The sequence below is a fragment of the Asterias amurensis genome, chromosome 18 (genome assembly GCF_032118995.1).
Source record: "Asterias amurensis chromosome 18, ASM3211899v1".
NCBI lineage: Eukaryota > Metazoa > Echinodermata > Asteroidea > Forcipulatida > Asteriidae > Asterias > Asterias amurensis.
Genome location: NC_092665.1, coordinates 11,714,821 through 11,742,595, shown reverse-complemented (window position 1 = coordinate 11,742,595; position 27,775 = coordinate 11,714,821). Strand labels below are relative to the sequence as shown.

General features: G+C 38.8%; 2 protein-coding genes across 4 annotated transcripts in view; one reads left to right on the top strand and one right to left on the bottom strand.

The window, feature by feature from the left end:
* The window catches only part of LOC139950801 (protein ELYS-like), a 68,271-nt gene extending 42,926 nt beyond the window's left edge, over positions 1-25,345 (bottom strand). For 2 of the 3 annotated variants that reach the window (XM_071949615.1, XM_071949617.1), the window contains exons 1-19: positions 25,258-25,345; positions 24,273-24,415; positions 23,517-23,655; positions 22,483-22,600; positions 15,492-15,762; positions 14,646-14,826; positions 13,502-13,627; positions 12,751-12,835; positions 11,635-11,800; positions 10,568-10,709; positions 9,001-9,088; positions 7,909-8,064; positions 7,189-7,320; positions 6,065-6,155; positions 4,783-4,869; positions 3,661-3,801; positions 2,783-2,887; positions 2,057-2,153; positions 943-1,069 (exon numbers count right to left, since the gene is read on the bottom strand). In XM_071949615.1, coding sequence (XP_071805716.1) covers positions 943-1,069; positions 2,057-2,153; positions 2,783-2,887; positions 3,661-3,801; positions 4,783-4,869; positions 6,065-6,155; positions 7,189-7,320; positions 7,909-8,064; positions 9,001-9,088; positions 10,568-10,709; positions 11,635-11,800; positions 12,751-12,835; positions 13,502-13,627; positions 14,646-14,826; positions 15,492-15,762; positions 22,483-22,600; positions 23,517-23,655; positions 24,273-24,396 — 2,376 coding nt within the window. In that variant the 5' untranslated portion in view covers positions 24,397-24,415; positions 25,258-25,345. Of the gene's footprint in view, positions 1-942; positions 1,070-2,056; positions 2,154-2,782; positions 2,888-3,660; positions 3,802-4,782; positions 4,870-6,064; positions 6,156-7,188; positions 7,321-7,908; positions 8,065-9,000; positions 9,089-10,567; positions 10,710-11,634; positions 11,801-12,750; positions 12,836-13,501; positions 13,628-14,645; positions 14,827-15,491; positions 15,763-22,482; positions 22,601-23,516; positions 23,656-24,272; positions 24,416-24,751; positions 24,822-25,257 lie in introns of all 3 variants that reach the window. The other variant, XM_071949616.1, reaches the window with a different exon arrangement.
* On the top strand, positions 16,582-17,818 carry LOC139950803 (microfibril-associated glycoprotein 4-like). Its single transcript, XM_071949622.1, has one exon. The coding sequence runs from the start codon at positions 16,734-16,736 to the stop codon at positions 17,745-17,747; it is 1,014 nt and encodes a 337-aa protein (XP_071805723.1). The 5' UTR covers positions 16,582-16,733; the 3' UTR covers positions 17,748-17,818.
* Positions 25,346-27,775: the final 2,430 nt, after the last annotated feature.

Genomic DNA, 27,775 nt, shown 5'->3' with positions numbered 1-27,775 from the left:
ACTGTCCAGAAACTTTTGTGTTTTCTAAAAAAAAAAAAAAAAACCTATCTTTAAAAACAAGCTTTCTGTGCTTGCTGCAGTTCTACATCTCAGACTTTGAAGTACTAATCAGAAATCTAAACAAAAATTTAGTTTATTGGGTCGTTGGAAAACAGTAGTGCAAGTGCAAGGGCTGACCTACATGTACAGGGTCTAATTTCATGGCTCTGCTTACCGCCGAATTCTGCGCTAACGATCACGATTCCCCGCTTACCTGCAAGCACCGAATTTCTGCATTAGCCTTGTAAGCGTAGAATGCCTGGTAACGTGGAGTACGCACGCGCAGAAGCCAAAATTCGCCACTAACCCATGAAATACGCTTGCCGTAAGCACAGAATTCCCTGCTTCCGTAAGCGCCGATTCTGTGCTGACGGTAAGCAGAGCCATGAAATTGGGCCCTGATGGTGTAGGCTTCAGGCTATTAGAGAAAATTTATCCGATTTAAAATTGTAAATCAGACTTAAAGCCATTGGACACTTTCAGTAAACAGTATTGTCAAAGGCCCACACTTCGTGTATCACAACTTCAATATAAAATATCAAACCTGTGAAAGTTTAGGCTCAATCGGTCATCTGTGTCGGGAGAAAAAAACGGGGAAAACCCACCCTTGTTTCTGCACGTCTCGCCGTGTCATGACATGTGTTTAAAATAAATCCGTAATTCTCGATATCGAGAATTGAAAATGTTTTAATGTTTTCTCAAAAAGTAAAGCATTTCATGGAATAACCTTCAAGAGAAGTCTTTCACCATTACCTTCTGTAAACCCTGTAAGTTATTTGTAAATCTGTGAACTTTTAATTTGTTTTCTGTACCGAAAGTGTCCAACAGCTTTAAGTAGGAAGAACATCCTTCCTGTTTAGTCTTGGATTCTCACAATTTCCATTAAAATGAGAGTCTACTTACGTGGAAACTTGGGGGCGGGTACAACCCAGTCCCACCCTCTTCTTTACGATCCCATAATGAGCTGAGTTGTGATCCAATCTCTGATACCAGTCCATCGATCATTAGAATGTCACCATCTCCGCTGTTTCTGGATTCATTATAAGTAAAAAAACATCGTTAGACTTCAAACTTGAAATGCTTTAGATTTTATAATTTAGCAGATCTGTATAAATAATAATTTTGGTTTAACCCTTACATGGATGTGTGTAAGCGCTGAATTCTGAAGTAAATCACAGGCATCTTGGGTGGGATTCAAACTCACAACCTTTAGGATTTGACCATTGCAAATACCGAGCAACCTCGGTATTCATTAGGTAATCACTCTTAAAATGAATGCCAATAAAAAACCTAATTGGTGAGAAGTACAGCTGCTTTCGATAGAGGACAGCATTTTGAGAAACATTCCACTTCAAGTGATGTGGTTATGGAAAAAGAGATAACTTGTTACCCCACCCCCCCCCCCCCCCCACAATTTTTAATCCAAGATACGTAATCAGATTGTGTATTCCAATAATGGGATATTCTTCCTCTGCAGATACAAATTATTCTTCCAAGGTGCACACAAACGTTCGGGATTTTTTGCGTATCTCAAAAACGTTACCACCTTTTTTGTTAGTTTAAAGGATTTGGGTACTTTTTGTAACAGAAAACACAATGTCCACAGATTTACATTAAACTTACACCGCTTGAAGATAAAGATAGCAGAAAGCGTACCTTAAAATATTAGTTACTGAGGTGCTGTAGTTTTTGAGAAATGAGTAAAACAATGTCATGAAAATACGTTTTTACATGCTAAAATAATTTTCAGCTCACGTTCACCGAGACAAAATTATTTTCATGACATTGTTTTACCCATTTCCCAAAAAATACTGCACCTCAGCAGGTAATATTTCCAGGGAAGCTTTCTACCTTCATTATCTTAAAACTGTGTGAGTTCAATGTAAATCTGTGGACAATGTTTTTTTTGTCCTACAAAAAGTACATAGACCCTTTAAAACAACTTAATGATTACAAAAACCAAAGATGAACTTTCCCTTTAAAACGAAAGTAAAAGCCCAACACTAATGTGACTCACCTGCACATCTTCTGAAGTTGGGATCTCCGCCGAGAGTACACTTTCCTCAAACTGACAGCTGGGTAACAGAACTGCCCCTCCAAAACATCGTCTTCACCTGAAAATAACGACAGTTGGCGATGATGATGACCACTTATAAAGCATTGATATCCTTTTCACTAGTATTATTTCAATTTCTCATTTTCAAGTTCGGGTCGAGTTTGTGCAATGACCAATGGTTAAAAATAGTAGACTAGCATAGTCCAACTAAAGCAACTGGAAAGAGTTCGGGCCAATGAAGTCGATCTGTGGTCAATGGTAGTTCTTGATCGTACTTGGTCTATGTATAGTTGTGACAACATTATCAAAACAAATTCCGCAAACAAAAACTGAGATACTTTAAACTGTTTAGCTCGGGACACTATTGGCAACTACTCAAAACATTTGTTACCATAAACTCTTACTTGGTAAACGAGCAACTGTTGATGGTATAAAACATTGTGAGAAACTGCTCCCTCTGAAGTCACATAGTTTTTGAAGCCTTTAATTGGCATCTTTAATAAAGCACAAAATTTGTGTTTTTCCTTCCATTATTCTCTCGCAACTTCAAGGACCAATTGAGCTCAAATTTTCACAGGTTTGTTATTTTATGCATATGTTCAGATACACCAAGTGAGAAGACTGGTCTTTGACAATTACCAATAGCGTCCAGTGTCTTTAAGACATTCTTATCTACGGAGTCCTTACCTTGGCATTCAGGTAGAAGTCCATTTCTGACAAACCACACGACTGCCTTCAGATGTTGATGTATCAACATCACCACATTACACTTGGTCTCAAGATCCTTCAATCCTAAAACATTATAATATTATAACGACAATATATTATATGAACAATATAAAATACAAATATTGAAATGAATATCAGTGCGTTGTCGCAGAATATCAAAATAAAATACAAAGATTGAAATGAACATCAGTGCGTCATAGAATATCAGAATAATGCAAATATTGAAATGAATATCAGTGCGTTGTCGCAGAATATCAGAATAAAATACAAATATTGAAATGAACATCAGTGTGTTGTTGCAGAATATCAGAATAAAATTCAAATGTTGAAATTAATATTGGTGCGTTGTCGCAGAATACCATCAACAGGTGAAATATGGACTGTTCCATTACAGAAGGTGAAGCTAACTAAAATGGGAAAAGTTTAATTTTTGCAAGGCTAGGGAGAATTATTTCAGTTAATATAGTCTCAAGTTTGTAAATTCTATCATTAAATTTCAGTAAACAAAATAGAAGCAAAAATAACCATAGACAGATTACATAGTATAAGTTATCACACAAGCGCGAGTAAAATACGGAAAAATATAGCGCTTCTGCCTTCGGCCTCGTTGGATATGGGACGCAGACACGCTATATTTTCCGTAATTCCACGAATGCGTGTGTGATAACGTATTTATCTTCAAGCAAACATGACGCGTGACATAGAACACACAAGACGCATGGTAGTGATATTAGCCGTGAAATATAGGTTTTTATCACCACTCCATTCTGCCATTCTGATTGGAGAATTATTGCGTATTGAAGATATTACTTGAAATACAATCTCGGATCGCATACCTTGCTCGGTGGTCGTACCCGATTGGTCAAGCAGTGATTGGATGATTGTGATCATGTGTCCCAATCGTACGACGTGCTGGTCCAGTGTTCGGCGGGTTTGATCGTCAACATGTGTGCCTTCACCATTGTAAAGCGGTATACCTACATAGACAAAATAGCCGATTTTCAATTGGTAAAGTATAAAGGAATATTACTAACAGAATGAATGGATGATGACGCCTGAAATAGATGTTTAAGTTCGAGTACTTTCCATTTTTATTTCCATTTGTACATGTCTTCTTCTTTTTAAAGGATTTGGGTACTTTTTCAAAATGTCCATATATTTACATTAAACTTACAGGGTTTGAAGATAATGATAGTGGAAAGCTTCCCTTCAAATATTACTTACTGAGGTGCTGTAGTTTTTGAGAAATGAGTAAAACAATGTCATGAAAATACGTTTGTAAATGATTGAAATAATTTTCCTCTCATGAGGTGAAAATTATTTTCATGACATTGTTTTACTCATTTCCCAAAAACTACAGCACCCCAGTAAGTAATATTTGAAGGAAAGCTTTCCACTATCATTATCTTCAAACTATGTAAGTTTAGTGTAAATCTGTGGAAATTGTGTTTTTTTGTCCTACAAAAGTTACATAGACCCATTAAGCATGCCAAAAACAATTATAAGATAATAGTCAATTTTTCTTTGTACAACCCCTAAATCATTTTAAAAATTTACCAAATCAGTTCCCCTAGTGGTTTACATTGATATCTGAAACAAAAATTTGCATCCCCTTAAGTTGTATCGTAATTTGGGTGTGATCCCTGGCTACACGGCAGTAAACGGTTGTATGGCTTCTGAAAACCACCCTGAACAAAGATAATGACCACATTGGGAGACCCCCATAGGCCTAGATAGCTCAGTTGGTAGAGCACCGGCACGTTAATCCAGAGGTCGTTGGTTCGAATCCCACTCTAGTAAATGTTTTCTTTGTTCAACCCCAAAAATCAAGATAATAATCATTGAAATAGAAGTGTGCATTCCACTAATACTGAACGGCGCCAGGAGTGTCATTTATGGCTAAAATGTTTACATTTTTAATGAATTGAATCGAGCAATGGTCTGATCCCCGTACTTACATATCTCATCAATGGACTGTTTGATACTGGTTACCATACCCCAAGCCCAGTCTAGAACTGTCCGTAGATTACAACCAGATGGAAAATCTGCAAAAAGCCACAACAAATAAAAAGCAATCAGTGAAATTGTAAGCGAGGATGCCTCAAAAGCAGAAACTTATTAAATGACGTTCAGAATTGCCACCGAGTTCCAACCATGCAACTGCACAGGTTGTTAGTGGTTGAACAACAGCGCAGAGAACCTTTTGTGAACCTTGCAGTACACCACATGAAATCAAATTGCAGGCTGGCATAGTTTATCTATCATTCAAAAAACCCAGAGTGGATGATATTGAATGGTCAGACAGTAGGAGGGTTGACTGGGTAGTTGTAGTTGCAATTACCACTATTGCAACCTAGCATAGTTAACCAATCGTTCAAAACCAAAGTGGATGATATTGAATGGTCAGACAGTAGGAGGGTTGACTGTGTACTGTGCCGTTGCATTCACCAAATGATATCATATAGCGGGCTGGCAGTTTATCTATCATTCAAAACCATAGTGGATGATATTGAATGGTCAGACAGTAGGAGGGTTGACTGTATACTGTGTTGATAAATTCACTAAATGATATCATATAGCAAGCTGGCAAAGTTTATTAATCATTCAAAACCACATTGGATGGTATTGAATGGTCAGACAGTAGGAGGGTTGACTGTATACTGTGTTGATACATTCACCAAATGATATCATATAGTAAGCTGGCAAAGTTTGTCTATATTTCAAAACCACATCTGGATGATATTGAATGGTCAGACAGTAGGAGGGTTGACTGTATACTGTATAGATACATTCACCAAATGATATCATATAGCAGGCTGGCAAAGTTTATCAATCATTCAAAACCACATTGGATGATATTGAATGGTCAGACAGTAGGAGGGTTGACTGTATACTGTGTAGATGCGTTCATCGCATTACTTTTCAAACTTGCATAGTGAATGATAAGACAGTAGGAATCTAGCATAGAGAAACTATTGGTCAAGATCACAAGGGATGATATGGATGGTCAGACAGTAGGAGGGTTGACAGTGTTCGGGTGCATTCACCACATGATATCATATTGAAGACTGGCATCAATCAAAACCAGCGTGGATAATATTAAATGGTCAGACAGTAGGAGGGTTGACTGTAGTGTTCGGATGCATTCACCACATGATATCATATTGAAGACTTGGCATCAATCAAAACCAGCGTGGATGATATTAAATGGTCAAACAGTAGGAGGGTTAATAGACTCACCTCCCTGAGTCCAGCTGACGATGCATAGAATGACAAAGTTGACCAAGTTATGCTCCACGGCCACACTAAGGAGAGCTTCCCTCTGAGATTGCTGAAATAAAGAAAACAAAATACAATTCATTTTATTTAATTTATTCCAGGCCTGGAATTTAATCTTGGATATGGCGAGGCCATTTTGTACTTTCATGGGAATATCTTAAAGTCAATTGGAATTTTGGAGGGGGCACTTGCGTGTAATTCCAGGCTTGTTATTCTGGTTGTGAAGCCAAGGACTCTCAGAAAAGCGAACTTAATCACTGTACTAGCCAAGAACCCAATGGAGAGAAGATAAGGAAGTAAGTTTCAGTTTGAGTGAGCACTGCACTTTTTTTTTTCAGTTTGCAAATCTGTGTTAAGTTTAGCTTCAATTATCAATTTGAATTGTTTACCTCCTCCTTCAGTTTATTATACAGGGGAAAACTAGAGGATTGGAATTAATTTACTCTTCCAAAAACCAATGCTTTATCACAACCAAGGACACACCACTGTTAAGAATAACACATCCAGCCACACCACAATGTTGTCATTTCATCCACTTCATTTATTCTGGTTGTGAAGCCAAGGACTCTCAGAAAAGCAAACTCACTGTACTAGCCAAGAACCCAATGGAGAGGACAAAAGTTTCAGTTTTAGATGTGGGATGAAATACCCAGAGAGTTATTCCAGGGGAAACCCTTGCAGTCAGGTAATGACTAAAAACCCAATCCACATAATGCCCCTCGGAGTGATTCGAACCAGGGCCGTAGAGGTGAAAGGCGAGGAAAAGTACCACCGCAAAAATTAAAACGGATTCAACTGCACCCATGTTTTAATAATCTTTTATTTTGTGTGATTTGAATGCCTTTTAAAATTGTAAATTCAGAATACAATTCATTCGTTTGACCGCAAATTTTTGAATGTTTTTAAACAATCCATAAACCATAAACCAAACCAAATTATTGCTTTCCACTGCATCAATACAAACACAATGTACCGTCATACCTGGCATGAGTGATGCTACGTACAAAGTTGAGAGTCATTACGGACAAAAATGACTGAAAATTTGATAACATTTTTAGAAATAGATGTTAGTTCTAATGACTTACAGCATTTGTGTTTCCTGGCCCGAGGTCGGGTGCATTCCTCCTGGGCAATAATGCCACTGCGTAGCAGCGACTGAAGAAGAATTGTGGGTCTCTTAATGCGGCTGGACCCTGCTGACAAAGATCGGCCAAAACCTGAGAGGAGCAATGAATAGATATGAAACATGAATCTCTTAATGTTGCCGATTTAAAATTGGTTTAATTTGTACATGTAAACTTAGGCAAGGAATTTAGAACTGGGTGAGAAAAATATAATTGGGCAAGGAAGTTAAAATTGGGCAAAGATGAAAAACAAAAATCTAAAATGGGTCACAAACTTTTTTAGTCTAAAATTGGGGGTCAGGAATTTATAACTGGGCAAAGGGTTTAAAATTGTGTAAAAAATCTACAAAGCCACAGAAATATAAAATTGAGCAACAAATTGTTAACATGGGATAAAGAACTCAAAAACAGGCAAAGCATTTTATGAAACTGAAATACAATGTTAAATGAGCCTGATGCATGCACCAAACTGCTCAGCCATCAAACACCAAAAGAGCAAACTATGCAGCACAAAAAGTTGTACTATTTTCTTTTTTCCCTGGTACTAAAAAGAACAAAGAAAATCAGCAGGAAAAGTGTATCCTGAGTGGGCGCAGCCGAGCTCGTGACAACAATTAACCATTGACTGCAACTCAGAAATAGTTCTGGTCTGGGTTGCCGAAATGCCCCGGAATGACGTACCTGTTTCTGCTGGCCGAGAAACTTTGCCGTAACCAGGCCGGCTTCCATCAAACAAGTCACGTCAAAGCTGAGGGATGTCGGTTGAAAATGCTTCTCCGGGGCTGGAATTTGAGACGAGATGTATGGGACAAAGGACTGGGGGTTGATGTGGACATCCTGAATAGTGAAGAGAGAAATGATAAAAGTTGTTGGAAAAACGAAGAACTTTTGGTTAAACAGGAATCATTAATTGGTGAATAAAAGTTGAGAGGAATATCGACACAATTTCAGGAATAGAAGTTGAGAGGTATATCGACACAATTTCAGGACTCGAAAGAACCCACGGCACCCACAGCCATAGTATTGGTTCCCCTGTGCTTTTTTTGTGGTGCCCTTTGCAAAGGGTTAATAAGGAAATTAGTGTGTGGTGAAGAGGTTTTCAACTAGTGGTTTAATCCCAACGAGGCCTGGTTCTTGATAATTTTACCGAGACAAATCGAGGTAAATTATGAAGAACCAGGCCTCGGCGGGTTTAAACCACTAGTTGAAAACCGATTCAACACACTTTGATTCCCATTCATAAATACATTTTCGTTCAAAAACATCAACACTTTTTGGTCAAAGAGTAAAATGAATGCAAACATTATAATTGTTCAATGATTTCTTTCAACAACACCCCTCCAGCTATGAAATGGTAAGGCCCTCGGCCCGATCGGGTAAACAACTCCTTTTAAGGGAATGCTGTGCGCGTCGCGCGTATCGCGTGATGTGGCACAACTGTTTCAGCCGTTGCTCTCGACCAATAGGAATGAAAAAACTGTCTTAAGCACAAGTGGTGCAAGCTCGCGTGTCACGCCCATGTTCCAACACTTTTTACTGGTTATAAACAAAGGTTTATACACACCCACGTGACGCGCTCTCCACCAATAGGAATAGCGAAACTGTCTGAGGTATTTATGAATGTCTTTTAAAACCTTGCAAGAGGTCGTGGCCTAGGGATAAAATCCCTTGCTTTTTGCTCGGTCCTTTATCGCACGTTCACGACCAATCAAGTTTTAAAGGTTTGTTTTAAGACCTCAATGTCACTCTTTAAAGTCGTCATGTATTTCTTACCATGAGAAAGTCTGGTGATGCCGCTTGAAGAATGGAGTCCAGAGAAAAGAAAGCGAAGAAGGGACTCCCTTGTAAGTTTGGAAGTCTCCTGAAACAATAGAATTAAAAAATATGTGCACAACCTTAGGAAGATTGAAAATATAATTGTTCAGATTTGAACATCAAAGGATATCCAGATGGTCAAGAAGTATTTATTTTGTACTAAACAGAATTGAAAGATATTTACCATTCACAGTCTACGTTTGAACATAATTTGTTTTAAATAAAAAAAAGTACACAGTGAGGTATTGCTAGTCAGTTGAAAAACGTAAGACTTGTTTGATCTTGAGTTTACTGGCCAAACACTAAAATTATGGTCTTTGGGACTGCGGTTCATTGTAAAGTTCGAGCACTGTTATTATTTTTTTACTTCAATAGCAATATGTGACCCACTCTGTGAAAATGAGTCACATGTTGCCCAATGCAATATTGAGTTATGGACAGTTTAATGTGGAAAATGTAAAGTAAAAAAAAATAATAATAATAAAAAAATCTCTTCTTTTCTTTTTAAGATCTTTAGTTGCATGGTTAACCTTTAGAACACTTACTTTTAGGCATTAAAGCTATGAATACAACAATTTTGTGATCATACTTATGTCTAATTTGTATCCTTTTGCACACAATGGTAGTTTAAAATATCATTTTACTTGTAATTCGTTTTTCACAAAAAATGGTGTAGTGGCTAATTTCAAACGGGAGTAACTCAGCAACGCGATACACCCCAAAGCTTAGACACATACCAAATTACTGCTGCTGATGTGTTCTTTCCAGCCATGCATATAACTCAATTCCTGAAATTGCCTACATACATCTGACTTGTTTTCACAGAGCGGGTCACATATGGTGTGTCATGGCTGAGCTGATAAGCACACCGGACTCATGCTCTTATATTTCTGTTCAGCACAATGTGGGATTCAGGCCCCGGTCGTGACACTTGTGTCCTTTAGCAAGACAATTAACCATTATTGCTGCGTCCTTTGGCTGGAAGGTAAATCCATTGGTGTGTAACGCAGAACGAACAACCAAGTGCACTTATCGAAAAGAGAAGGGGTTCGCCCCGATTAGATTGTGCTATGTGAAGGAATTGGTCTCATACTTTAAACCCCACAATACCTCGGCTGGCATGGTTGGCTTGTGCATAAAGCGCTCGCCTCTCACCAAGGTGACCCCGGTTCGAATCCCGGCCGGGGCCATATGTGAGTTGAGTTGTGCGTTGGTTCTCTCCTGTGCCATGAGGGTTTTCTAGACCATCCGGTTTCCCTCCCTCGGGAAAAAACAAACACTTTCGATCTTGGCTGTGCTCCGTGGTCATAATGGGTTGGTGTGGCTGGCAGCCAGAGGCGCCCTTGCATGCCTGCTTCTCGAAAACGCTGTAGCCGCGTCCTTCGCAATTCAGCTCTTAGCTGCGAGCAAGGATGATTAGCCCCCCAAATTATTAAAATACTGAATGTTGAAGGACCTTGAGCGTCACTGAGCTCCAGATATGAGCGCTATATAAAAAGTCACTTATTAATAATATACGGCATACCTGATAACTCTAGGCATCTGTGCATAGTACCATCTGTTGAGATCAAAGAGCGCTAAGAAGCAGGTACTGGACACTTGACCGTCCGCTGGATCGGACCGAGCCTCCCATACAAACGCAGCAAGGGCCAGGTCTAGACGGTCACCTAGGGTCAAAGGTCAAGAGAGTCAATAAGGGTCAGATTTGATGTATCAACAATTTGAGGCGAACAAAGACAAATTGACTAGAGCCTCCACCTCTGGATTAAAGTGCTGTTGCAAAACATATAGGGCTAGACAGCTTAGTTGGAAGAGGACCCCAGTCTGTTTGTCTGTTTGTTTGTTTGTTCAGATGATCTCCCCAATAAGGCAAATCACCATAGTCCGTTTCCCTTATAGTTTATTACTTGACATTAAATATTAAAAAGTCACATCCCCTTCAGGTGATCCCCTGGCTGCCGCTTCCCAGGTTGTATCGTAAACTTGGTTGTGATCCCTGGCTACACCGCAGTAAATGGTTGTATGGCTACTGACTGGCACCCCCAAACAAAGATATTGACCAATAGGGAGGCCGCTAACATAGAGGTGGATAGCTCAGTGGGTAGAGCGCTGGTACGCTAATCCGGTGGTCGTTGGTTCAAGTCATGCTCCAGTAAACTTGTCTTTGTTAAAGGGAGTGGACACTATTGGTAATTACTCAAGATAATTATTAGCATAAAACCTTACTTGGTAATGAGTAATGGGGAGAGGTTGATAGTATAAAACATTGTGAGAAACAACTCCCTCTGAAGTAACATAGTTTTCAAGATAGAAGTAATTTTCCACGAATTTGATTTCTGAGACCTCAGATTTAGAATTTGAGGTCTTGAAATCAAGCATCAGAAAGCACACAACTTCATGTGACAAGGGTGTTTTTACTTTCATTATTATCCCGCAACTTCGACGACCGATTGAGCTTAAGTTTTCACAGTTTGTTATTTTATGCATATGTTGAGATACACCGAGTAAAAAGATTGGTCTTGGACAATTACCAATAGTGTTCACTGCCTTTAAAACCCAAACTAAAATAAAAGGCAAGTAATTTATACTAACCCTCCTCATCACACATTGATTCCTCTTGCTTGATGGCGTTTGGCGTCGGCTCTTTCTCCAGCGTGAAACACGATATGATGCGACTTCCAACCGAGCTGTGATTGGGCACGTTGAACGAATCCAACGTCAACTCGTGAATGAAACGCGCCTCACAGCTGATCAACTCCTACAGTGAGTGGATTCAAATTGTGAATTTTCAGACAAAGGTTAGGTCAAAAAAATCCTAGTGCAACTCAAAATGCAATTTTCCAATGAAACATTGTACAAATTGAACATTTCATATCAGCGATCCTTTGAGGTAACACCATTTAAACCTTAAAACGCACTGGACACTATTGGTAATTACTCAAAATAATTGTTAGCATAAAAACCTAGTTGGCAATGAGCCATGGAGAGCTGTTGATAGGGTGGGTTTTCCCGATATTTTCTCCCGACTCCGATGACCGATTGCTCCTAAATTTTCACAGGTTTGCTGTTTTATATATAACTTGTGATACACAAAGTGTGGGCCTTTGGAAAATACTGTTTACCGAAAGTGTCCAATGGCTTTAACGAGCAGCGGAGAGCTGTTGATAGTATAAAATATTGTGAGAAACGACTCCCTCTGAAGTGACATAGTTTTTGAGAAAGAGGTAATTTATCACTCACAAAACAAAAGACTTCAGCTGAAGCCTTTTATTATGTATCTGAAAGCACACAAAGAAATGCAACAAGTTTTTATTTATTTCATTGTTCTCTTTGCAAAATTGATGACAAATTGAGCCCAAACTTGTATAGGTTTGTTATTTCATGCAGAAGTTGGGATACACCAAGTGAGAATACTGGTCTTTGACAATTACCAAACGTGTCCATTACCTTTAAGGAATGTTGGTAACACTTAAATCATGACACTTTTTAAAGATTTCACTGCTTTTTCCAAAGTGCAATGCCTTGGGGGAGTCAAAAGTCCTTGATATCCTAGACCGGACCATTCCACATATCTAAGAGGGGAAGCGGGTCCCAGGGTTTTTTCCTTCTTTTGAGGGGCCGACATTTTCTTTCATCAAATGACTTCAAATAACATTTGCCTCAAATCTAATTCACTGATGTAAAGAATGATTCAAAACAATGATTTACTTTGTAGAGGTGTCCGTAGCTCTCATAGTTTTCTTTCTGGTCGTACATCAGCTGGAACATGTGTAGATTCGTTGGAACATCCTGGCTGCAAAAACATAATTTATTACAAAATAATTACATTTTTGGTCATTTCGTCAGGAAAAAAGACTACTTCACAATGGATCCATCATGAAAACAGTTTATTTTCATATTTTGTTTTTACCCTTACATCGATGTGTATACACTGTACACTAAGTACTTTTCAAAGTCTGTGAAAAAAAAATCCACAGGCATATTATGCGGATTGGATTCGAACCCAAGACCTTTGCCGTGTAAGAGCAGGGCCCAAGTTCATGGCTCTGCTTACCGCCGAATTCTGTGCGTACGATCACGATTCCCCGCTTACGTGCCAGCACCGAATTTCTGCGCTAGCCTTGTAAGCGTAGAATACCTAGTAATGTGAAGTACACACGCGCAGAAGCCAAAATTTGCCGCTAACCCGTGAAATACGCTTGACGTAAGCACAGAATTCCCTGCTTCCGTAAGCGCCGATTCTCTGCTTATGAAATTGGGCCCTGATGTTTTACAACTAGACCTCCAAGCTAGCCAGACTGAAACCCGAACCCACAATTCAGCCGTTGCGAATTATTTGTTGCAAATGTGTGAACTCAACATTTGTATTATTTGTTGCAAATGCGTGAACTCAACATTTGTATCGCATCTGCAGGAAGTATGAACTGGGCTTGACAAAAGATCTAGTTCCCAGACTCACTCAATATCAGTAGCTTGTGGTCCTCTACCGACCCAGAGATAGCAGAAATACTGAGGGTCATCTTCAGGTTCCTGGTAGGTGAAGTGAGTGACAGGGGACGATTGCTTTGACATCAAACTGCTGTATCTAAAGCACAAATTTACAATCACACAAATCAAAAACAGCATTACATTTTGGTTGTTTCAGTAAATATATCTAGTAATCAACAAGTTTAAAGCCATTGGACACTTTCAGTAAACAGTATTATCCAAAGGCCCACACTTGGTGTATCACAACTTTTTTATAAAATAACAAACCTGTGAAAATTTAGGCTCAATCGGTCATCCCACCTTTGTTTCCACACGTTTCGCCGTGTCATGACATGTGTTTACTATAATCCGTAATTCTCGTTGTCGAGAATTGATAATTGTTTTAATGTTTTCTCAAAAAGTAAAGCATTTCATGGAATAATATTTCAAGAGAAGTCTTTTACCATTACCTTCTGTAAACTCTGTAAGTTATTTGTAAATCTGTGAACTTTTTTTTCTTTTTTTCTGTTCCAAAAGTGTATAATGGCTTTAAAACCTTTTTAAAGGCAGTGGACACTATTGGTAATTACTCAAAATAATTATTAGCACAAAACCTTACTTGGTAGTGAGTAATGGAGAGCTGTTCGATAGTATAAAACAATGTGAGAAACGGCTCCCTCTGAAGTGATGTAGTTTTGGAGAAAGACATAATTTACCGCGAATTTGATTTAGAGACCTCAGAATTAGAATTTGAGTTCTCAACATCAAGCATCTGAAAGCACACAACTTTGTGTGACAAGGTGTTTTTTTCTTTCGTTATTATCTCGCAACTTCGACGACCAATTGAGCTCAAATTTGTTATTTCTTGTGTTGAGATGCACCAAGTGAGAAGACTGGTCTTTGACAATTACCAATAGTGTCCGGTGTCTTTAAGGTTTTTCTGTTTTTTTCGTTCGCCCACTGGAACAAGTCAACCCAAATTTTGGGTCGGCCACAACATTTTTCACCAGCCTACTTTTGTTATTGCACCGAAATATTTCAAGCAATCTTATCCCCTAATTTCTGCCCTTGCTAATACATCGGAGCCCTTTGAAGGTTTTTTCTGCCGATCAAAAAAACAAGAGCTAGATACTTACACAAGAGCAGGACCAGCTAATTCCCACAGCTGGAAACATCCAAAGCTGAATCCAACAGCCAGGGTACCAGTCTGTTTGATATAAGCCAGACTGGTCACGGACACATCACTTGGGTAAAAACTCTTGATGACCGAGTCGTCTGGCTTCCTGAAGCTGAACGAGCGATACGAGTGACTGTCCTCTGCATAACAAACAAAGACAAACACGGTGTGTTGACAAATATTAAGTTTTTTAGAAACTCTACAGGGTTGTTATTTACCATTATGTCTCGCTTTGTTGTTCAAGTAATGTTTTACTAAGTTTTGATTTTGCAAAAAATAGTTAATGGCCTGACGTTTCGACCCTAGCAGAGTCTTTCTCGAAGGCTAAATGACAACACAACAAACATGAACAGGTAACTAAGTGAAACATAAGCATTGAAGTGGAAATACATAAATGGGGTTAGAAAGCATACAGAAAAAACAAATTGGTTATTTTTTTCTGGAGGGAAGGAAATGAAACAAACTGTGAAATACAACCAACAAATAAGACAAAATGCAACAAGAAACCAGGGAGGTAAGGAGGATCACCAAAGGGATACTGCAACAGAGGAATATGACGCTAAGGTGAGACGCTTAATAAATCTATATAAATGCTCTGCCGTGAGACTAAACTAAATCTTTGATAGTTGTTGCACACAGAAACATTACAGACCAGTGTAAGCAGAGAATGTAAATTGGAGTTGAATGCCAAGTCATTCTTGGATTATGTTTCCACAACTGTCATATACTGTTACTGGTGAATGGCACTGGTTTGGCTTGTATTTTTCACGATAACCTTTTTGCGCTGGACACAACAAAACCTTACCATCAAGTTCCAGACACAAATGCTCCCCTTTTCTCGCAGCCTTCACTCGAATTGACCCAACATCTGTCGACCTTGGCGATATGACCTTTGACCCTCTGATAGTGACCTCATCACACGACTCGCTGTCATCCAGGCGGACGTCCACGAGGTAGGTGTGCCCGCCTTCCGTCCCCACGGCGATGATTCCAAAGAAAAGACGGAGGTGGTCGTCGAGGGCGAAGCTTGGGGCGTTGAGTCCACCGGTCGATGTGATTGGTTCAACTGCAGTTACCTATCATGAATAATTCATTCTGAAAGCTTACTGATTATGAACTTCATAGCAGAGCTATTTTCTGTAAAATGTTTTTCTATGAAATGATGTCATATTAGAGTCATATTGTTTCAGGAAACCTATTCAACAAACCAGCTGAGTTGAATCGTTACAATGTGCCTTATTATTTTTTTTATTATTTTCTATTAGTATAATAACCCTCTAAAAAGGACCAAATTTTTCTAGAAAGTGTAGAGTCATTTTTCAAAAATGGAGTCTTGCCAGTTTATCAGTTGAGGGGTACTTATTTCTAAAATGCTGTGGGCGGATTATTATGCATTCATTATGACACCAAACACATTTCAAGGTTCCCATTTATTATCAGCAAAACAAAAAGGAGCTGCATATAGAAACACAAATGAATTTGCGCCATTTCGCCCGAGCAATCATTTACGCTGTCCCTCTGAGAACGTTGGCCCTGGTACAGTGACAATAGCCAGCAAGTAAATTGGTTTCACCTCGTTCTATATTAAAATTGAATGGCAGGCAAGCCACGATGTTCAACTGGGCAGAAATCATTTTGTTAAAAAGCTGCCTAGTGTACTCAACCGTATGAATTTGCATTCAGTTTAAGTTGAAGGCCTTGTTTTGACGCACACGCCATCTTGAATTAATTTCTTTAACTAATATGTGTCACCTGCATGACATGCTACGTTTCAGCCAATCAGAGGTGACTCATGGTGGGCTGTGAAGCGACTGACCAATCACAGACATTCCTTTCGATCCCATTGACCAATCAGAATTGTTAATTGATGGCAATTGTAGCTGTGCCTTTCTTTATGCAACAGGTAAGCAGCCCATTTACACCTTGTACATGAACGTGACGGCTCATGATCCAAAATATTTTGGAGAAATTTTTTCTAAACTAGGCGTATATTCAGAAAAAAAATCAGTATTATTATCACAGATTTTTCGCTGCATTATCAATAAAAATGAAATCGCTCAGTGTTTGCGCAAACCATGTAGTTTTCATGGTAGTGATAACATCATGGACAGTTGAAAGTCAGTACACCACATCAGAACGACGGATGTTCAGCGCAGAAAACAGAGCCCTGAAGGGGTTCGGTTACAAGACGAAGACTGCAACCAATCACGTCATCTGCGGGCGAGACTGCAGCATTGAAATCGACTGTAAGTCTTTCAACTTCTACGACGACCAAATCTGCGATTTGAATAACGCCACAAGGGACAAGTTCCCAGAGAGCTTCATAGTGGATCGAGCCAGTGTTTACTTTGACACGAACGACGAAACATCTCTCCTCGCACTAGACGATTACACACTCAACAACTTTAAAACTTGCTCCACACTACTTGATGCGGGGTACAACAAAAGCGCCGTCTACACGATCTACCCGAACGGATTCACCGGCGGTGTTCAGGTTTTCTGCGACATGGACGCTGAGGGACGAGGGTGGATCGTCTTTCAGCGACGACTGAACGGCAGTGTGGACTATTACCGCACCTGGACCGAGTACCAGTCCGGCTTTGGTGATCTGTCTGCAGAGTTCTGGCTAGGTAACGATAACTTGGTGAGTTTGACATCTGACAGTTCAAATGGAACGTGGGAGCTTCAAGTCGATCTCGTCGACGGGAATAACGTAACGGCGTGGGGCAATTATAAAGAGTTCAAAGTCTTGAGCGAAACGTACGTTCTGAATATCGGTGAATACGACGAAGCAAGCACCATTGGTGATTCTTTAAAGTTTCATAACGGACTACCCTTCACTACAAAGGACAGAGATAACGATATACGGGTTGATGAAAACTGCGCAGTGTCGCACGAAGGAGGCTGGTGGTATCGACGATGTGCTCACTGTGACTTAAACGGCAGATATTCACCGTTTTGGAAAACTGTTGATGGCAAAGGCATTGTGTGGAAAACATGGGGAGAAGGTACAGAGTCTCTTAAGACGACCAGCATGAAGATGCGGCAAACAAACAAGTAGGTTATAATAATGGCTGGATTTGATTGTCTTAAGAAAATACCAGTGTTGTTGGCTCAAGTCCGTGACTTGGACTCTAGTCTGACTCAAGTAACCAATTTTGTTGACTTGCGACTAACTTGACTTGGACAAAAATGACTTGTGACTAGACTCAACTTGAGAGTTTAGAATTAACTTGAATAAAGTTGATATCACGACATTGCAAATATTATCTAAAAAAGTTTTCATGAAAAATGAAACAACATCCGCACTCGTCGTTGCTTATTATCAAGCCCAACCCAGTGCAAAACAGGCACGAGATTGATTCCACTGGAAACAAGGTAGTCATGCAAAGATTTGATTTCACTTAAGTTTGTCACAGCTTAATGAGTGGATTTATTTTGGGACACGATGCGGCTTGTGACTTGACTCGACCTGCAAAAATTTGACTTGTGACTTGACTTGAGTGACTTAGGCAAAAATGACTTGTGACTTGAATTGAGCAAAGATGACATGCGACTTGACTTGAGGAAAGATTACTTGGTTACAACACTGGAAAACACCATGACAGTTTCTTGTCGTGTTCTCAGCCAGTATAAATGTACACACTGTACAATGTGCATTCAGCTGAATTTTCACATAATAATCAATAGTTCTTATAGCGCATTTTACAAAAAAGGTTGTACCAATGCGCTTACTTGTTGGTCATTATCACATAGCTAAGCACAAATTAATTTTGCTAAGAATAAATTAATTTTGCTAAGCAAAATGAGGTTACCAGCGAAAATACCATACTATATGCATAGTTTATAACTGGTTCCCTGTTTGTTTTTGCTCAGCAGACATTTATTAACTGTGTTTTGAGTTTAAATTTTGTGCGAAAATTTGACTTGACTTGACGAAAAAGTTACTTGGTGACAACACTGGAAAATACCATGACAGTTTGTGCATAGTTCATAACTGGCTCACTGCGTTTTTTTTGCGTAGCAGATATTTTTTTAAAGTATTTTGTGTTTAAACTGCCCTATGAAATTGGAACCTGCACAAATGTATTGCTGATATTGTCTTATTTGTCTTATTGCTGATAACATCATATTTGACTTTCCAGGTTCCTCAATCACTATAGAAGTTGCAAAGCTCTCAAGCAGGCGGGTTTCACCACAAACAAAGTCTACAAAATCTACCCGCAAGCGTTCCCTGCTGGTCTGTTTGTCTACTGCGACATGGAGACCGACGGCGGTGGATGGATCGTGTTCCAAAGACGAACCGACGGCAGCTTCAATTTCTACTGGACCTGGGACATTTACCAATATTTCTTCGGCAACAATAAAGAGTTCTGGTTGGGCAACGAAAACTTAGTGGGTCTGACGTCGCACGGAACGTGGGAGCTTCGAGTGGATCTTGAGGACGGGCGGAACAACAGCACAGCCTGGGCTAAGTACAACGACTTCAAAATAATCGGGGAAAACTATACTCTTGAGTTTGGCGAGTACAACGACAACAGCAGTGCCGGTGACTCCCTCTACGTTCACAGAGGCTATCCATTCTCAACTAAGGATAATGATAACGATAACGACTCGGAGAACTGCGCAGAAATGAACAAAGGAGCATGGTGGTTCAAAAACTGCCACCAGTGTCATCTCAACAGTGTTTACTTATCGGATTGGAACGCTGACGGCGAAAAAGGCATCAAGTGGAGAGATTTTACTGGAGACGACGTCTCTCTCAAATCGTGCAGCATGAAAATACGCGAAACTGACTAACATTTTTTTTATGTTTGAAGTTGGTAAAAACATGGACTTTTAAGAACTGTGTGGCTGTGTTCCAAACTACAAACGCTTCATAATTAAGGCCGTTATAAATTTTGTTTTTAATTGTGCAGCTGTTCTCAGTCTTTGATAATGATGAATATAATGTTTCGTCATATCAACAAAAAGGTCTGGAGGCAGATACTTTACATGTTTTAGCTCCAATATGGATACATCACAGCAAATAAAGTCTGTGCAAGTTTTGGTGTAACGAAAACGAGAAACAAGTTGCAAAGTCTTTGTTTATGAAATCAAATTTTCTTTTTCAGTTCTACAAACTTTTTAAATTCTTGTAAATAAAAGTAATTCATACTCAGTCCTGTATGCATCGTTATTTGAGATGCAAGGGCACCAAGGCATTTTCTTCTTGATAAACTGTAAATTTCTACTGCAGAGCATTTCAAGAGCACTAAGGCAATGACAAGGGGGCATGGAGGCAATCGCCTCCAGTGCCTCCGTGAAGTATCAGGTCTGCGGTATGTTAATGGCGGGGAAATTAGTGGCGGGGAAATTAGTGGCGGGGAAATTAGTGGCGGGGAAACTAATAGCGGAAAAAAATCTGCAGGTTACCAGTTACAGATATGTCACGTGACATGGCATTTTAGCTGGTAACTTTTCTACTGGTTAACAAGATTTGTTGTGCATACATGAAGCTACTTATGCTTGAACAGCTCTATGAAATTTGACCCTTGACCCAATTGTGTGGCACTGCTACATGTGATGTAATCGCTTACTTTTATACCGCAATGATTTGGGGTTGAGCAAAGAAAAATTTAATAGAGCAGGATTTGAAAAAAATTTCAAAAGTATGCTGAATACATGACTTATGCCTAAACTTTAAAGCCTGGTTCACACTTCCTGCGAATGCGATATGAATTTTGTTGCCACAGCTCTGTTTTTCGCTACGAATGTTTTGCAGGAGCTGAGCACATTCAACTCTTCCCGAGTTGTTCATTGCGAAAATTTGTATCACATTCACATACACAGGAAGTATGAACTGGGTTTTAATTAACCACAACTTGCGACTTTTATAACTAAGTACTTTTCTCAGCAGTATGACTAGATGACTATAAGTAATTTTTTATGTTTTGTTAGTTCTACATTAGATGTACTTTTCATATTTTGGCTGTTTTGTATATGTACCAGGTAAGAAAATATTCTCAACAAACACTTTCAGTTTTTTTTAAAGACACTGGACACCTTTGGTAATTGTCAAAACACCAGTCTTCTCACTTGGTGTATCTCAACATATGCACAAAATAACAAACCTGTGAAAATTTGAACTCAATTGGTCATCACAGGTGGGAGATAATAATGGAAAAAAGACGAGAAAAAAAAACACCCTTGTCGCACAAAGTTGTGTGCTTTCAGATGCTTGATTTCGGGACCTCAAAAATCAAATTCTGAGGTCTCGAAATCAAATTCAAATTTTTTATTGGAAAATTACTTCTTTCTTGAAAACTATGTTACTTCAGAGGGAGCCATTTCTCACAATGTTTTATACTATCAACAGCTCACCATTGCTCGTTACCAAGTAAGTTTCTAAGTGCTAAATTATTTTGAGTAATTACTAATAGTGTCCAGTGCCTTTATTTTTAAAGGTAAACTATCGAACTCTACATGTAGCTGGCACAATGTTTTCTTTTCTTTTCTGTTTTTTATAGTCTTTAGTACTCTGTATCAATAATAAGCTTGCATCATACACATACTTGTTTGTAGTCACTGGCTTTATGAATTAAATAAATACTGTTCTGTAAGTACAACAGCAGCAGTACATCTTCAAGACTATCTTTGGTATGAGTACAAGTCTAATACTTGACATTTTGTTATACAAGTTTGGGTATACTTTTTGGAGCAGAGAAAAAGATCTCCAGTACATTTCTTAGAGTCTGAGTAGGAGTATTACAGGTACAAGGCAAATAGCTTTTGAGTACAAGTCAAGAACACGACATTTCATTCTACGAGTTTTGAGTACACTTTTCTTTGAGTAGAGAAAAAGTACTCAAGAATAGTAAGAGAATTACTAGACCTTTCTTGTAATGAGTGCAATTTGAGTAGGAGACATTTTATTTGAGTATATTTTTTTTAATTGAAAAAAAAATTGAGTTAAAAGGCAGTGGACACTATTAGTGATGCCTCAAAATAATTATTAGCATAAAACCTTTCTTGGTGACGAGTAATGGGGAGAGATTGATGGTATAAAACATTGTGAGAAACAGCTCCCTCTGAAGTGACGTAGTTTTCGAGAAAGAAGTAATTTTCCACGAATTTGATTTCGAGACCTCAGATTTAGAACTTGAGGTCACACACAACTTCATATGACAAGGGTGTTTTTTTCATTCATTATTATCTCGCAAGTTCGATGACCGATTGAGCTCAAATTTTCACAGGCTTATTATTTTATGCATGTGTTGAGATACACCAACTGTGAAGGCTAGTCTTTGACAATTACCAATAGTGTCCACTGCCTTTAAAATGTACACGTATACTCCCTAAGGCTTCCCCAAGAACCACATTTCTCTCTCGGCGTTGCATGGGTGCGCAACTGGGCAAAGTAACAAATACAATACTTGATTTGGTATGATGCCTAATCACCATAGATGTGAAATAACCAACCATGGAATGAGGGAAAAATCAAATGGTCCTAAGTGGGATTTGAACCCAAGACTCAATGTAGAGATAATAGCGTTATATATAAGAACTAGAGGGCGCACTGGTGATGCTGCTTGCACAAACGAGACCGGACTGCAAGGAGACACGCAGTTTGTTTGTGTTTATTGAACGCTTTGCAATGCTGTTTCGTCAACTTACAAACCGGCCGCACGAACACACCCTGTGCGATGCTGTTTTGTCAACATAGAAAATGTCCGCAAGCGCGCATGCCGGGCTGCGTATGTATGCCAGTGCGCCCTCTAGTTCTTGTATAACTCTATGAGCTGAATCAAACTTACCCCCTGTGGAATACTGACAGCCAAGATGACTTTTGACGTGTGAGGGTCAAATATACACAATGCCCCTTTACTGGATCCGGTTTTCAATCCGACAATCAAATACGTTGCACCCTTTAAGCTGTTGGAAACAAGCAAATAACAAATATATTGAACCAATACAAAATTAGCAGCTGTCTGTAGATGTTGTCACATGCAAATGTATTAAAGGTTCTGCCGTTTTCACCAAACTCTTCCTAACTTAGGATTAATCTTAGGATTTATGACAAGGTAAGTTCTGTATCAAATAGATGTTAGGACGCACTGAATCTTTCCCAAGTTAGGACTCGTCCCAACTCAAGATAAGATTAATCCTAGCGTTTTGAGAAATCGGATGCTGGACACCTTTAGTAATTGTCAAAGACCATTATTTTCACACGGTGTTATATACATAAACTAACAAATCTGTAAAAATGTTGACTCAATTGGTCATCGAAGTTGCAAAAATAGAAAAAACCTTGATGCACAATGTGTGTGCTTTCAGAGGCCAGAAAAGGCTTTTAATATATGAGTGAGAAATTACCTCTTTCTTAAAAACTATGAAATTTAGAGGCAGTCGTTTCTCACAATGTTTACTACCAATAGTGTCCAGTGCCTTTAAGTTTTGACAAAGTCTTAGTAAAATAATTTGTTGGTAACAAAGTTTAATAGACTGTACAAGTCTGATGTTCTGTTGACAACTTGTCCTTGCTATATTCTACAACCGCGATATTGATTTGTTTTGAAATTCAAGAGACTTCTCTACTACCGCGAAGTAGATTTTTTTGATTTTTTGAGACGTCTCAGTTCTGATAAATTTTGTCTTACCTATGAACTACTACCTGGGTGGAACATAGGAAATCAGCCAGAACTACTACTTTCGCTAAGTGGATTGAGGGGCCTTCTCATTGTTAACTTCACTACCACTGAGTGAGAACTTAATTTGTCTCAACATGTCGACTAGCTTGCTCTAGTCATCGTCAGGAGATGAAAATTTTTGTCTTGTTTCATGGCATTACCTGTACTGTTGAACACATGTTATCAGTGTGTTGCTTTCTCCGACTGCACGACCAAACTGGAAAGCCGAACATCGGTTCCCTGTTGAGTTGTCAACAACTTCAAGAATAGAGTGACGAGCTAGCCATGACCATTTACCGCCTGTAAATAGATTGGTTTTTTAACAAAGACAATTTTACTGGAGTTGAACTTGAACCAACTACCTCCGGATTATTGTTTCGGCGCACTTATAACCGAGTTATCCAGCCCTATGTTGGCGATCTCCCTATTAGTCAATAACTTTGTTTGAAGTTGCCAGTCAGAAGCCAAATTTTAACCCATTCAACTTCCCTTGTGCTAATTTAAAGGCTTTTCTCATGATAGAAAATGGGCCCAGAACATACATTTATGGGGACAGCGCCCGATTCCATAGGGCTGCTTCAGCAAATTGCAAAACAAAGTGCTTTTACATTTTCTGCCGAGTAGAATTCATCTTCTTGTTCGTGCTAGATCACTCCGCCCAAACATGCCACAAGGCACTATGAAGACTGGAGACTTGAAAAGGGCGATTACTCTATTTTCCCACAATCTCTGTGCTCCGACAACCCCTATATTCCAATAAACCCGTTGTGATCTGTATGATAGGGAGGGTGTGGGTTTGGTTAGGGTTAGAAAAATACACGAGGCGTGTCAGAACATAGGCGGGTTGGAACACAGGGTTGTTGGAACAAAGGTGTGCAACCCTTGAAAAGACTTGGCTTGAAGTTTTGACAACTTACCGATCACGCAGCCTCCAAATAAGCTAGATCCACCAGAGGCCGTGGATCCTTGCAGCGCTAGAAGGCTTGTGCTACAAAGAGGCTGAACGTCAGACGTCCAGTGAGCTTCCATTGGCTGTGCCATTGCGGGAACACAATACTAGCTATGTGTATAATATAAAGTAGAACAAGGGTTCAGTTAGTAGTCTGCCTACGTGATTCTTGCCACCTGAATTTAGAAATAGAACTAGAATAAGAATTAGAATTATTTATTCAGCCAACGGGTGTTACGAGACAGTGCAGCAGTGCGCGGGTGTGTTTAATTAAATTTATTCTAGAAAATTTCTAAGAGAAAGAAACGAAGAAGAATAGTATGCCTTAAAGATTAAAGAAACAACAAAAGTTTGTGTGAACTGTAAACGAACGCACCCTGTGGAAAAGTTTCCATATGGCGCCACCACTTTTTCATTCGAAATAAAATAATATAGCATCTAATTTACCTGATTGATATATCCCTTTTTGTAAAAATGAGTGAAAAGGTGGTGGCGCCATACGGAAAGTTATCCCACCCTGTATTTGTAAGTGTAAAGAAAGTCATGAAAGTTATTATAAACAACACCAGCCAGACTTTAAAGTTTAAATATAAACATATGAGATTTCAATAGACCAATTCAACATTTTGCAGCCTGTTGGTAAAGTTACATAAGTAAATAGTAATGTGAAAGTAAAATGATAAACTAAACATGCTAATAAACTACCTAAAAAGCAAGCAAGTCACAATTTTTTTTTGTGGTGTCGGAAATATCAGATGTATCGCTATACACACGTGTAAAACTTAATACACAACACAACGCAGCTCGGAGATTGCAAAGTGAAAGTATCCCAAAGCTTTGTTGAGAACCATGTTTTTTTCAAAATATAAGTTACATCTCATCTCACCACAATAAAGTATCATCTAAATTGTCACATGTTATATTACAGGATAACAATTGTCTCTAAATCTTACCGAATTATTTGCGCGAAAATAATTCTCGTGTTCGTACACCTCTTTTCAACAATCCGCCATCGTTTGTATACGACTGTTTTATGGCTACTGCTCGATCTTAAAAAATAATATAACTTTATTGTCAAGAAGTATCGCACAGCAAATCAATCCCATAAGCTTTTCGTTTGAGAGAATGAACCCCTTAACTTGTTTTCGTGTTTGTATTTTGTGTGTTAAATTTCGAGTTTTTAGACAGGAAGGAAATAATTGTTCTACATTAAATAAAAATTAAAAAAACACCATACACGAAACAGTAAAATTAAGTAGCGCCCTCAATCAATCAGTCAATCCCGAGAGCCCCCCCCCCCAATCCATCGCCGCACTTTGTAACATTTGATGCAATAATTGCGCATGTAGTTAGTTAAAAAGTCATAGTTAAAACCAGAAAGAATAAAAACCTGTTTTGTTTTAGAATTGGTTGATTTGAGCACCTCCTTCTTCTGTTCTATAACTTTCACTTACAATTGACTAGGTTGGTTTTACCACGGAGTGGTTTGACCATGACATGGAGGTAGAATAAATTGGACTTGTTTTTAGGACAAGAAGAAAACAAAACTAATTTACATTAAAAAAAAAATCATCATATTTTTACAACTTCTTTTTTAATGTCATTTATCGCATTTGGAAAACCCGACTGAATGTTTTCAATCATGAATAAAATGAGAAAGACCAGCAGTAATCTCAATGTTTTATGTTCACACATCCCAAAATATTTTTGTTTTCCATCTTAGTGTTGTAAGACTTGATTTTTTCCCCCACTTGCAAATAGAGCAAAACGCGATCTTATGCTGGGACCGGACATCACTGAAGGAAAAAGGCAAAAGTACTAGATTTAAAGGAACACGTTGCCTTGGATCGGTCGAGTTGGTCTTTGAAAAGCGTTTGTAACCGTCTGTTATAAAATGCATATGGTTAAAAAGGTGTTTTAAAAGTAGGATACAATGATCCGCACACATTTGCCTCGAAAGTGCGTGGTTTTCCTTTTACTCTGCGAATTAACACGGTCGGCCATTTATGGGAGTCAAAAGTTTGACTCCCATAAATGGCCGACCGTGTTTGTCAACGAGGTAAAAGGAAAACCACGCAATTTCGAGTGATACTTGTGTGGATCATTATATTCTACTTTTAAAATATCTTTCTAATCATATGCATTTTATAACAAACGGTTACGGACACTTTTCGAAGACTAACTCGACCGATCCAAGGCAACGTGTTCCTTTAAAGCTTGTAACTTTCTCGACCCCCATCAAAATACCTATTGAATTTTTGTGTGGATCATTGTATTCTACTTTTACAACATCTTTCTACCCATATGCATTTTATAACAAACGGTTACGGACACTTTTCGAAGACTAACTCGACCGATCCAAGGCAACGTGTTCCTTTAAAGCTTGTAACTTTCTCGACCCCCATCAAAATACCTATTGAATTTTAAATCAAAAATTTGGGTCAAATCGGCCACAAATCTGACATAGCATCTTTAGAAAAGCATGGTCCTCCAAAGCTGTCCTTAGAAACAGCCATAGCCGCAATCTAGTCGCGACCGTCTTTGGCTTGGCTTTGGTATGTAGGCAGCGGACACCAAGCTGAAGCTAGCCGCGAATTCTCAGCCGCGAATTCCCAGCCGCGAATGCCAGCCGCGAATTCTCAATTTACGGCCGAAAAGTCCAGCCGCTAATTCGAGTCGCCACGCCAGCCGCGCGTTTCCCGTTTCACGAAGCGACAACATTTCCTAAGTTGTTCACCCACACTTTAGCCACTGTTTGTTTAGTTTCGTCATGGAGGTAGGATTCCTACCTCCATGGTTTCAGTTGGTAAACTCATGGCAATTTTGAATATTTGTTTTGTAAAATTTCGTTCATTATAACAAAATGGAGGCCAAATTAGGGTAAGATAATTGATTGTTTAATGCTTTATTCGATCCATCAACCTTTAATAGTAACGTAGTCGACTCTCTGCAGTTGTTTTGAAAAAGAAAATCGTAAAACCAAAATACCGTACGTCATTAACAAATAATTTAATCATTAAGACCATTTCATAACACATCTAAATATTCCGTTGAGCTAATTAGAACAACAAATTTGTTCCTAGTTTTACCATTTAATATATTGTGTGGGGTTTGTCTCTTTTGAAGGGAATTTTTACTAACTAAATCAACGTACTTAGTCACTTTAAAACAAAATGTACCTCACAAAATTGACAAATAATTAATTTTGAGTGTTTGATCATCAAGACCATTTCATAACAGATTGAAATATTCCGTTGCAGCTAATTACACCATCTAATTGGTGCCTAATTAAACCACTTTATATGTTGTGAGTTTTGTCTCATTTGAAATGAATATTTATCAAAGAAATAACGTAAGTAGTCACTTTAAAACAAAATGTACCTCACATAATTAACAAATGGTTACTTTTTAGTGTTTAATCATTAAGACCATTTCATAACACATTGAAATATTCCGTTGCAGCTAATTACA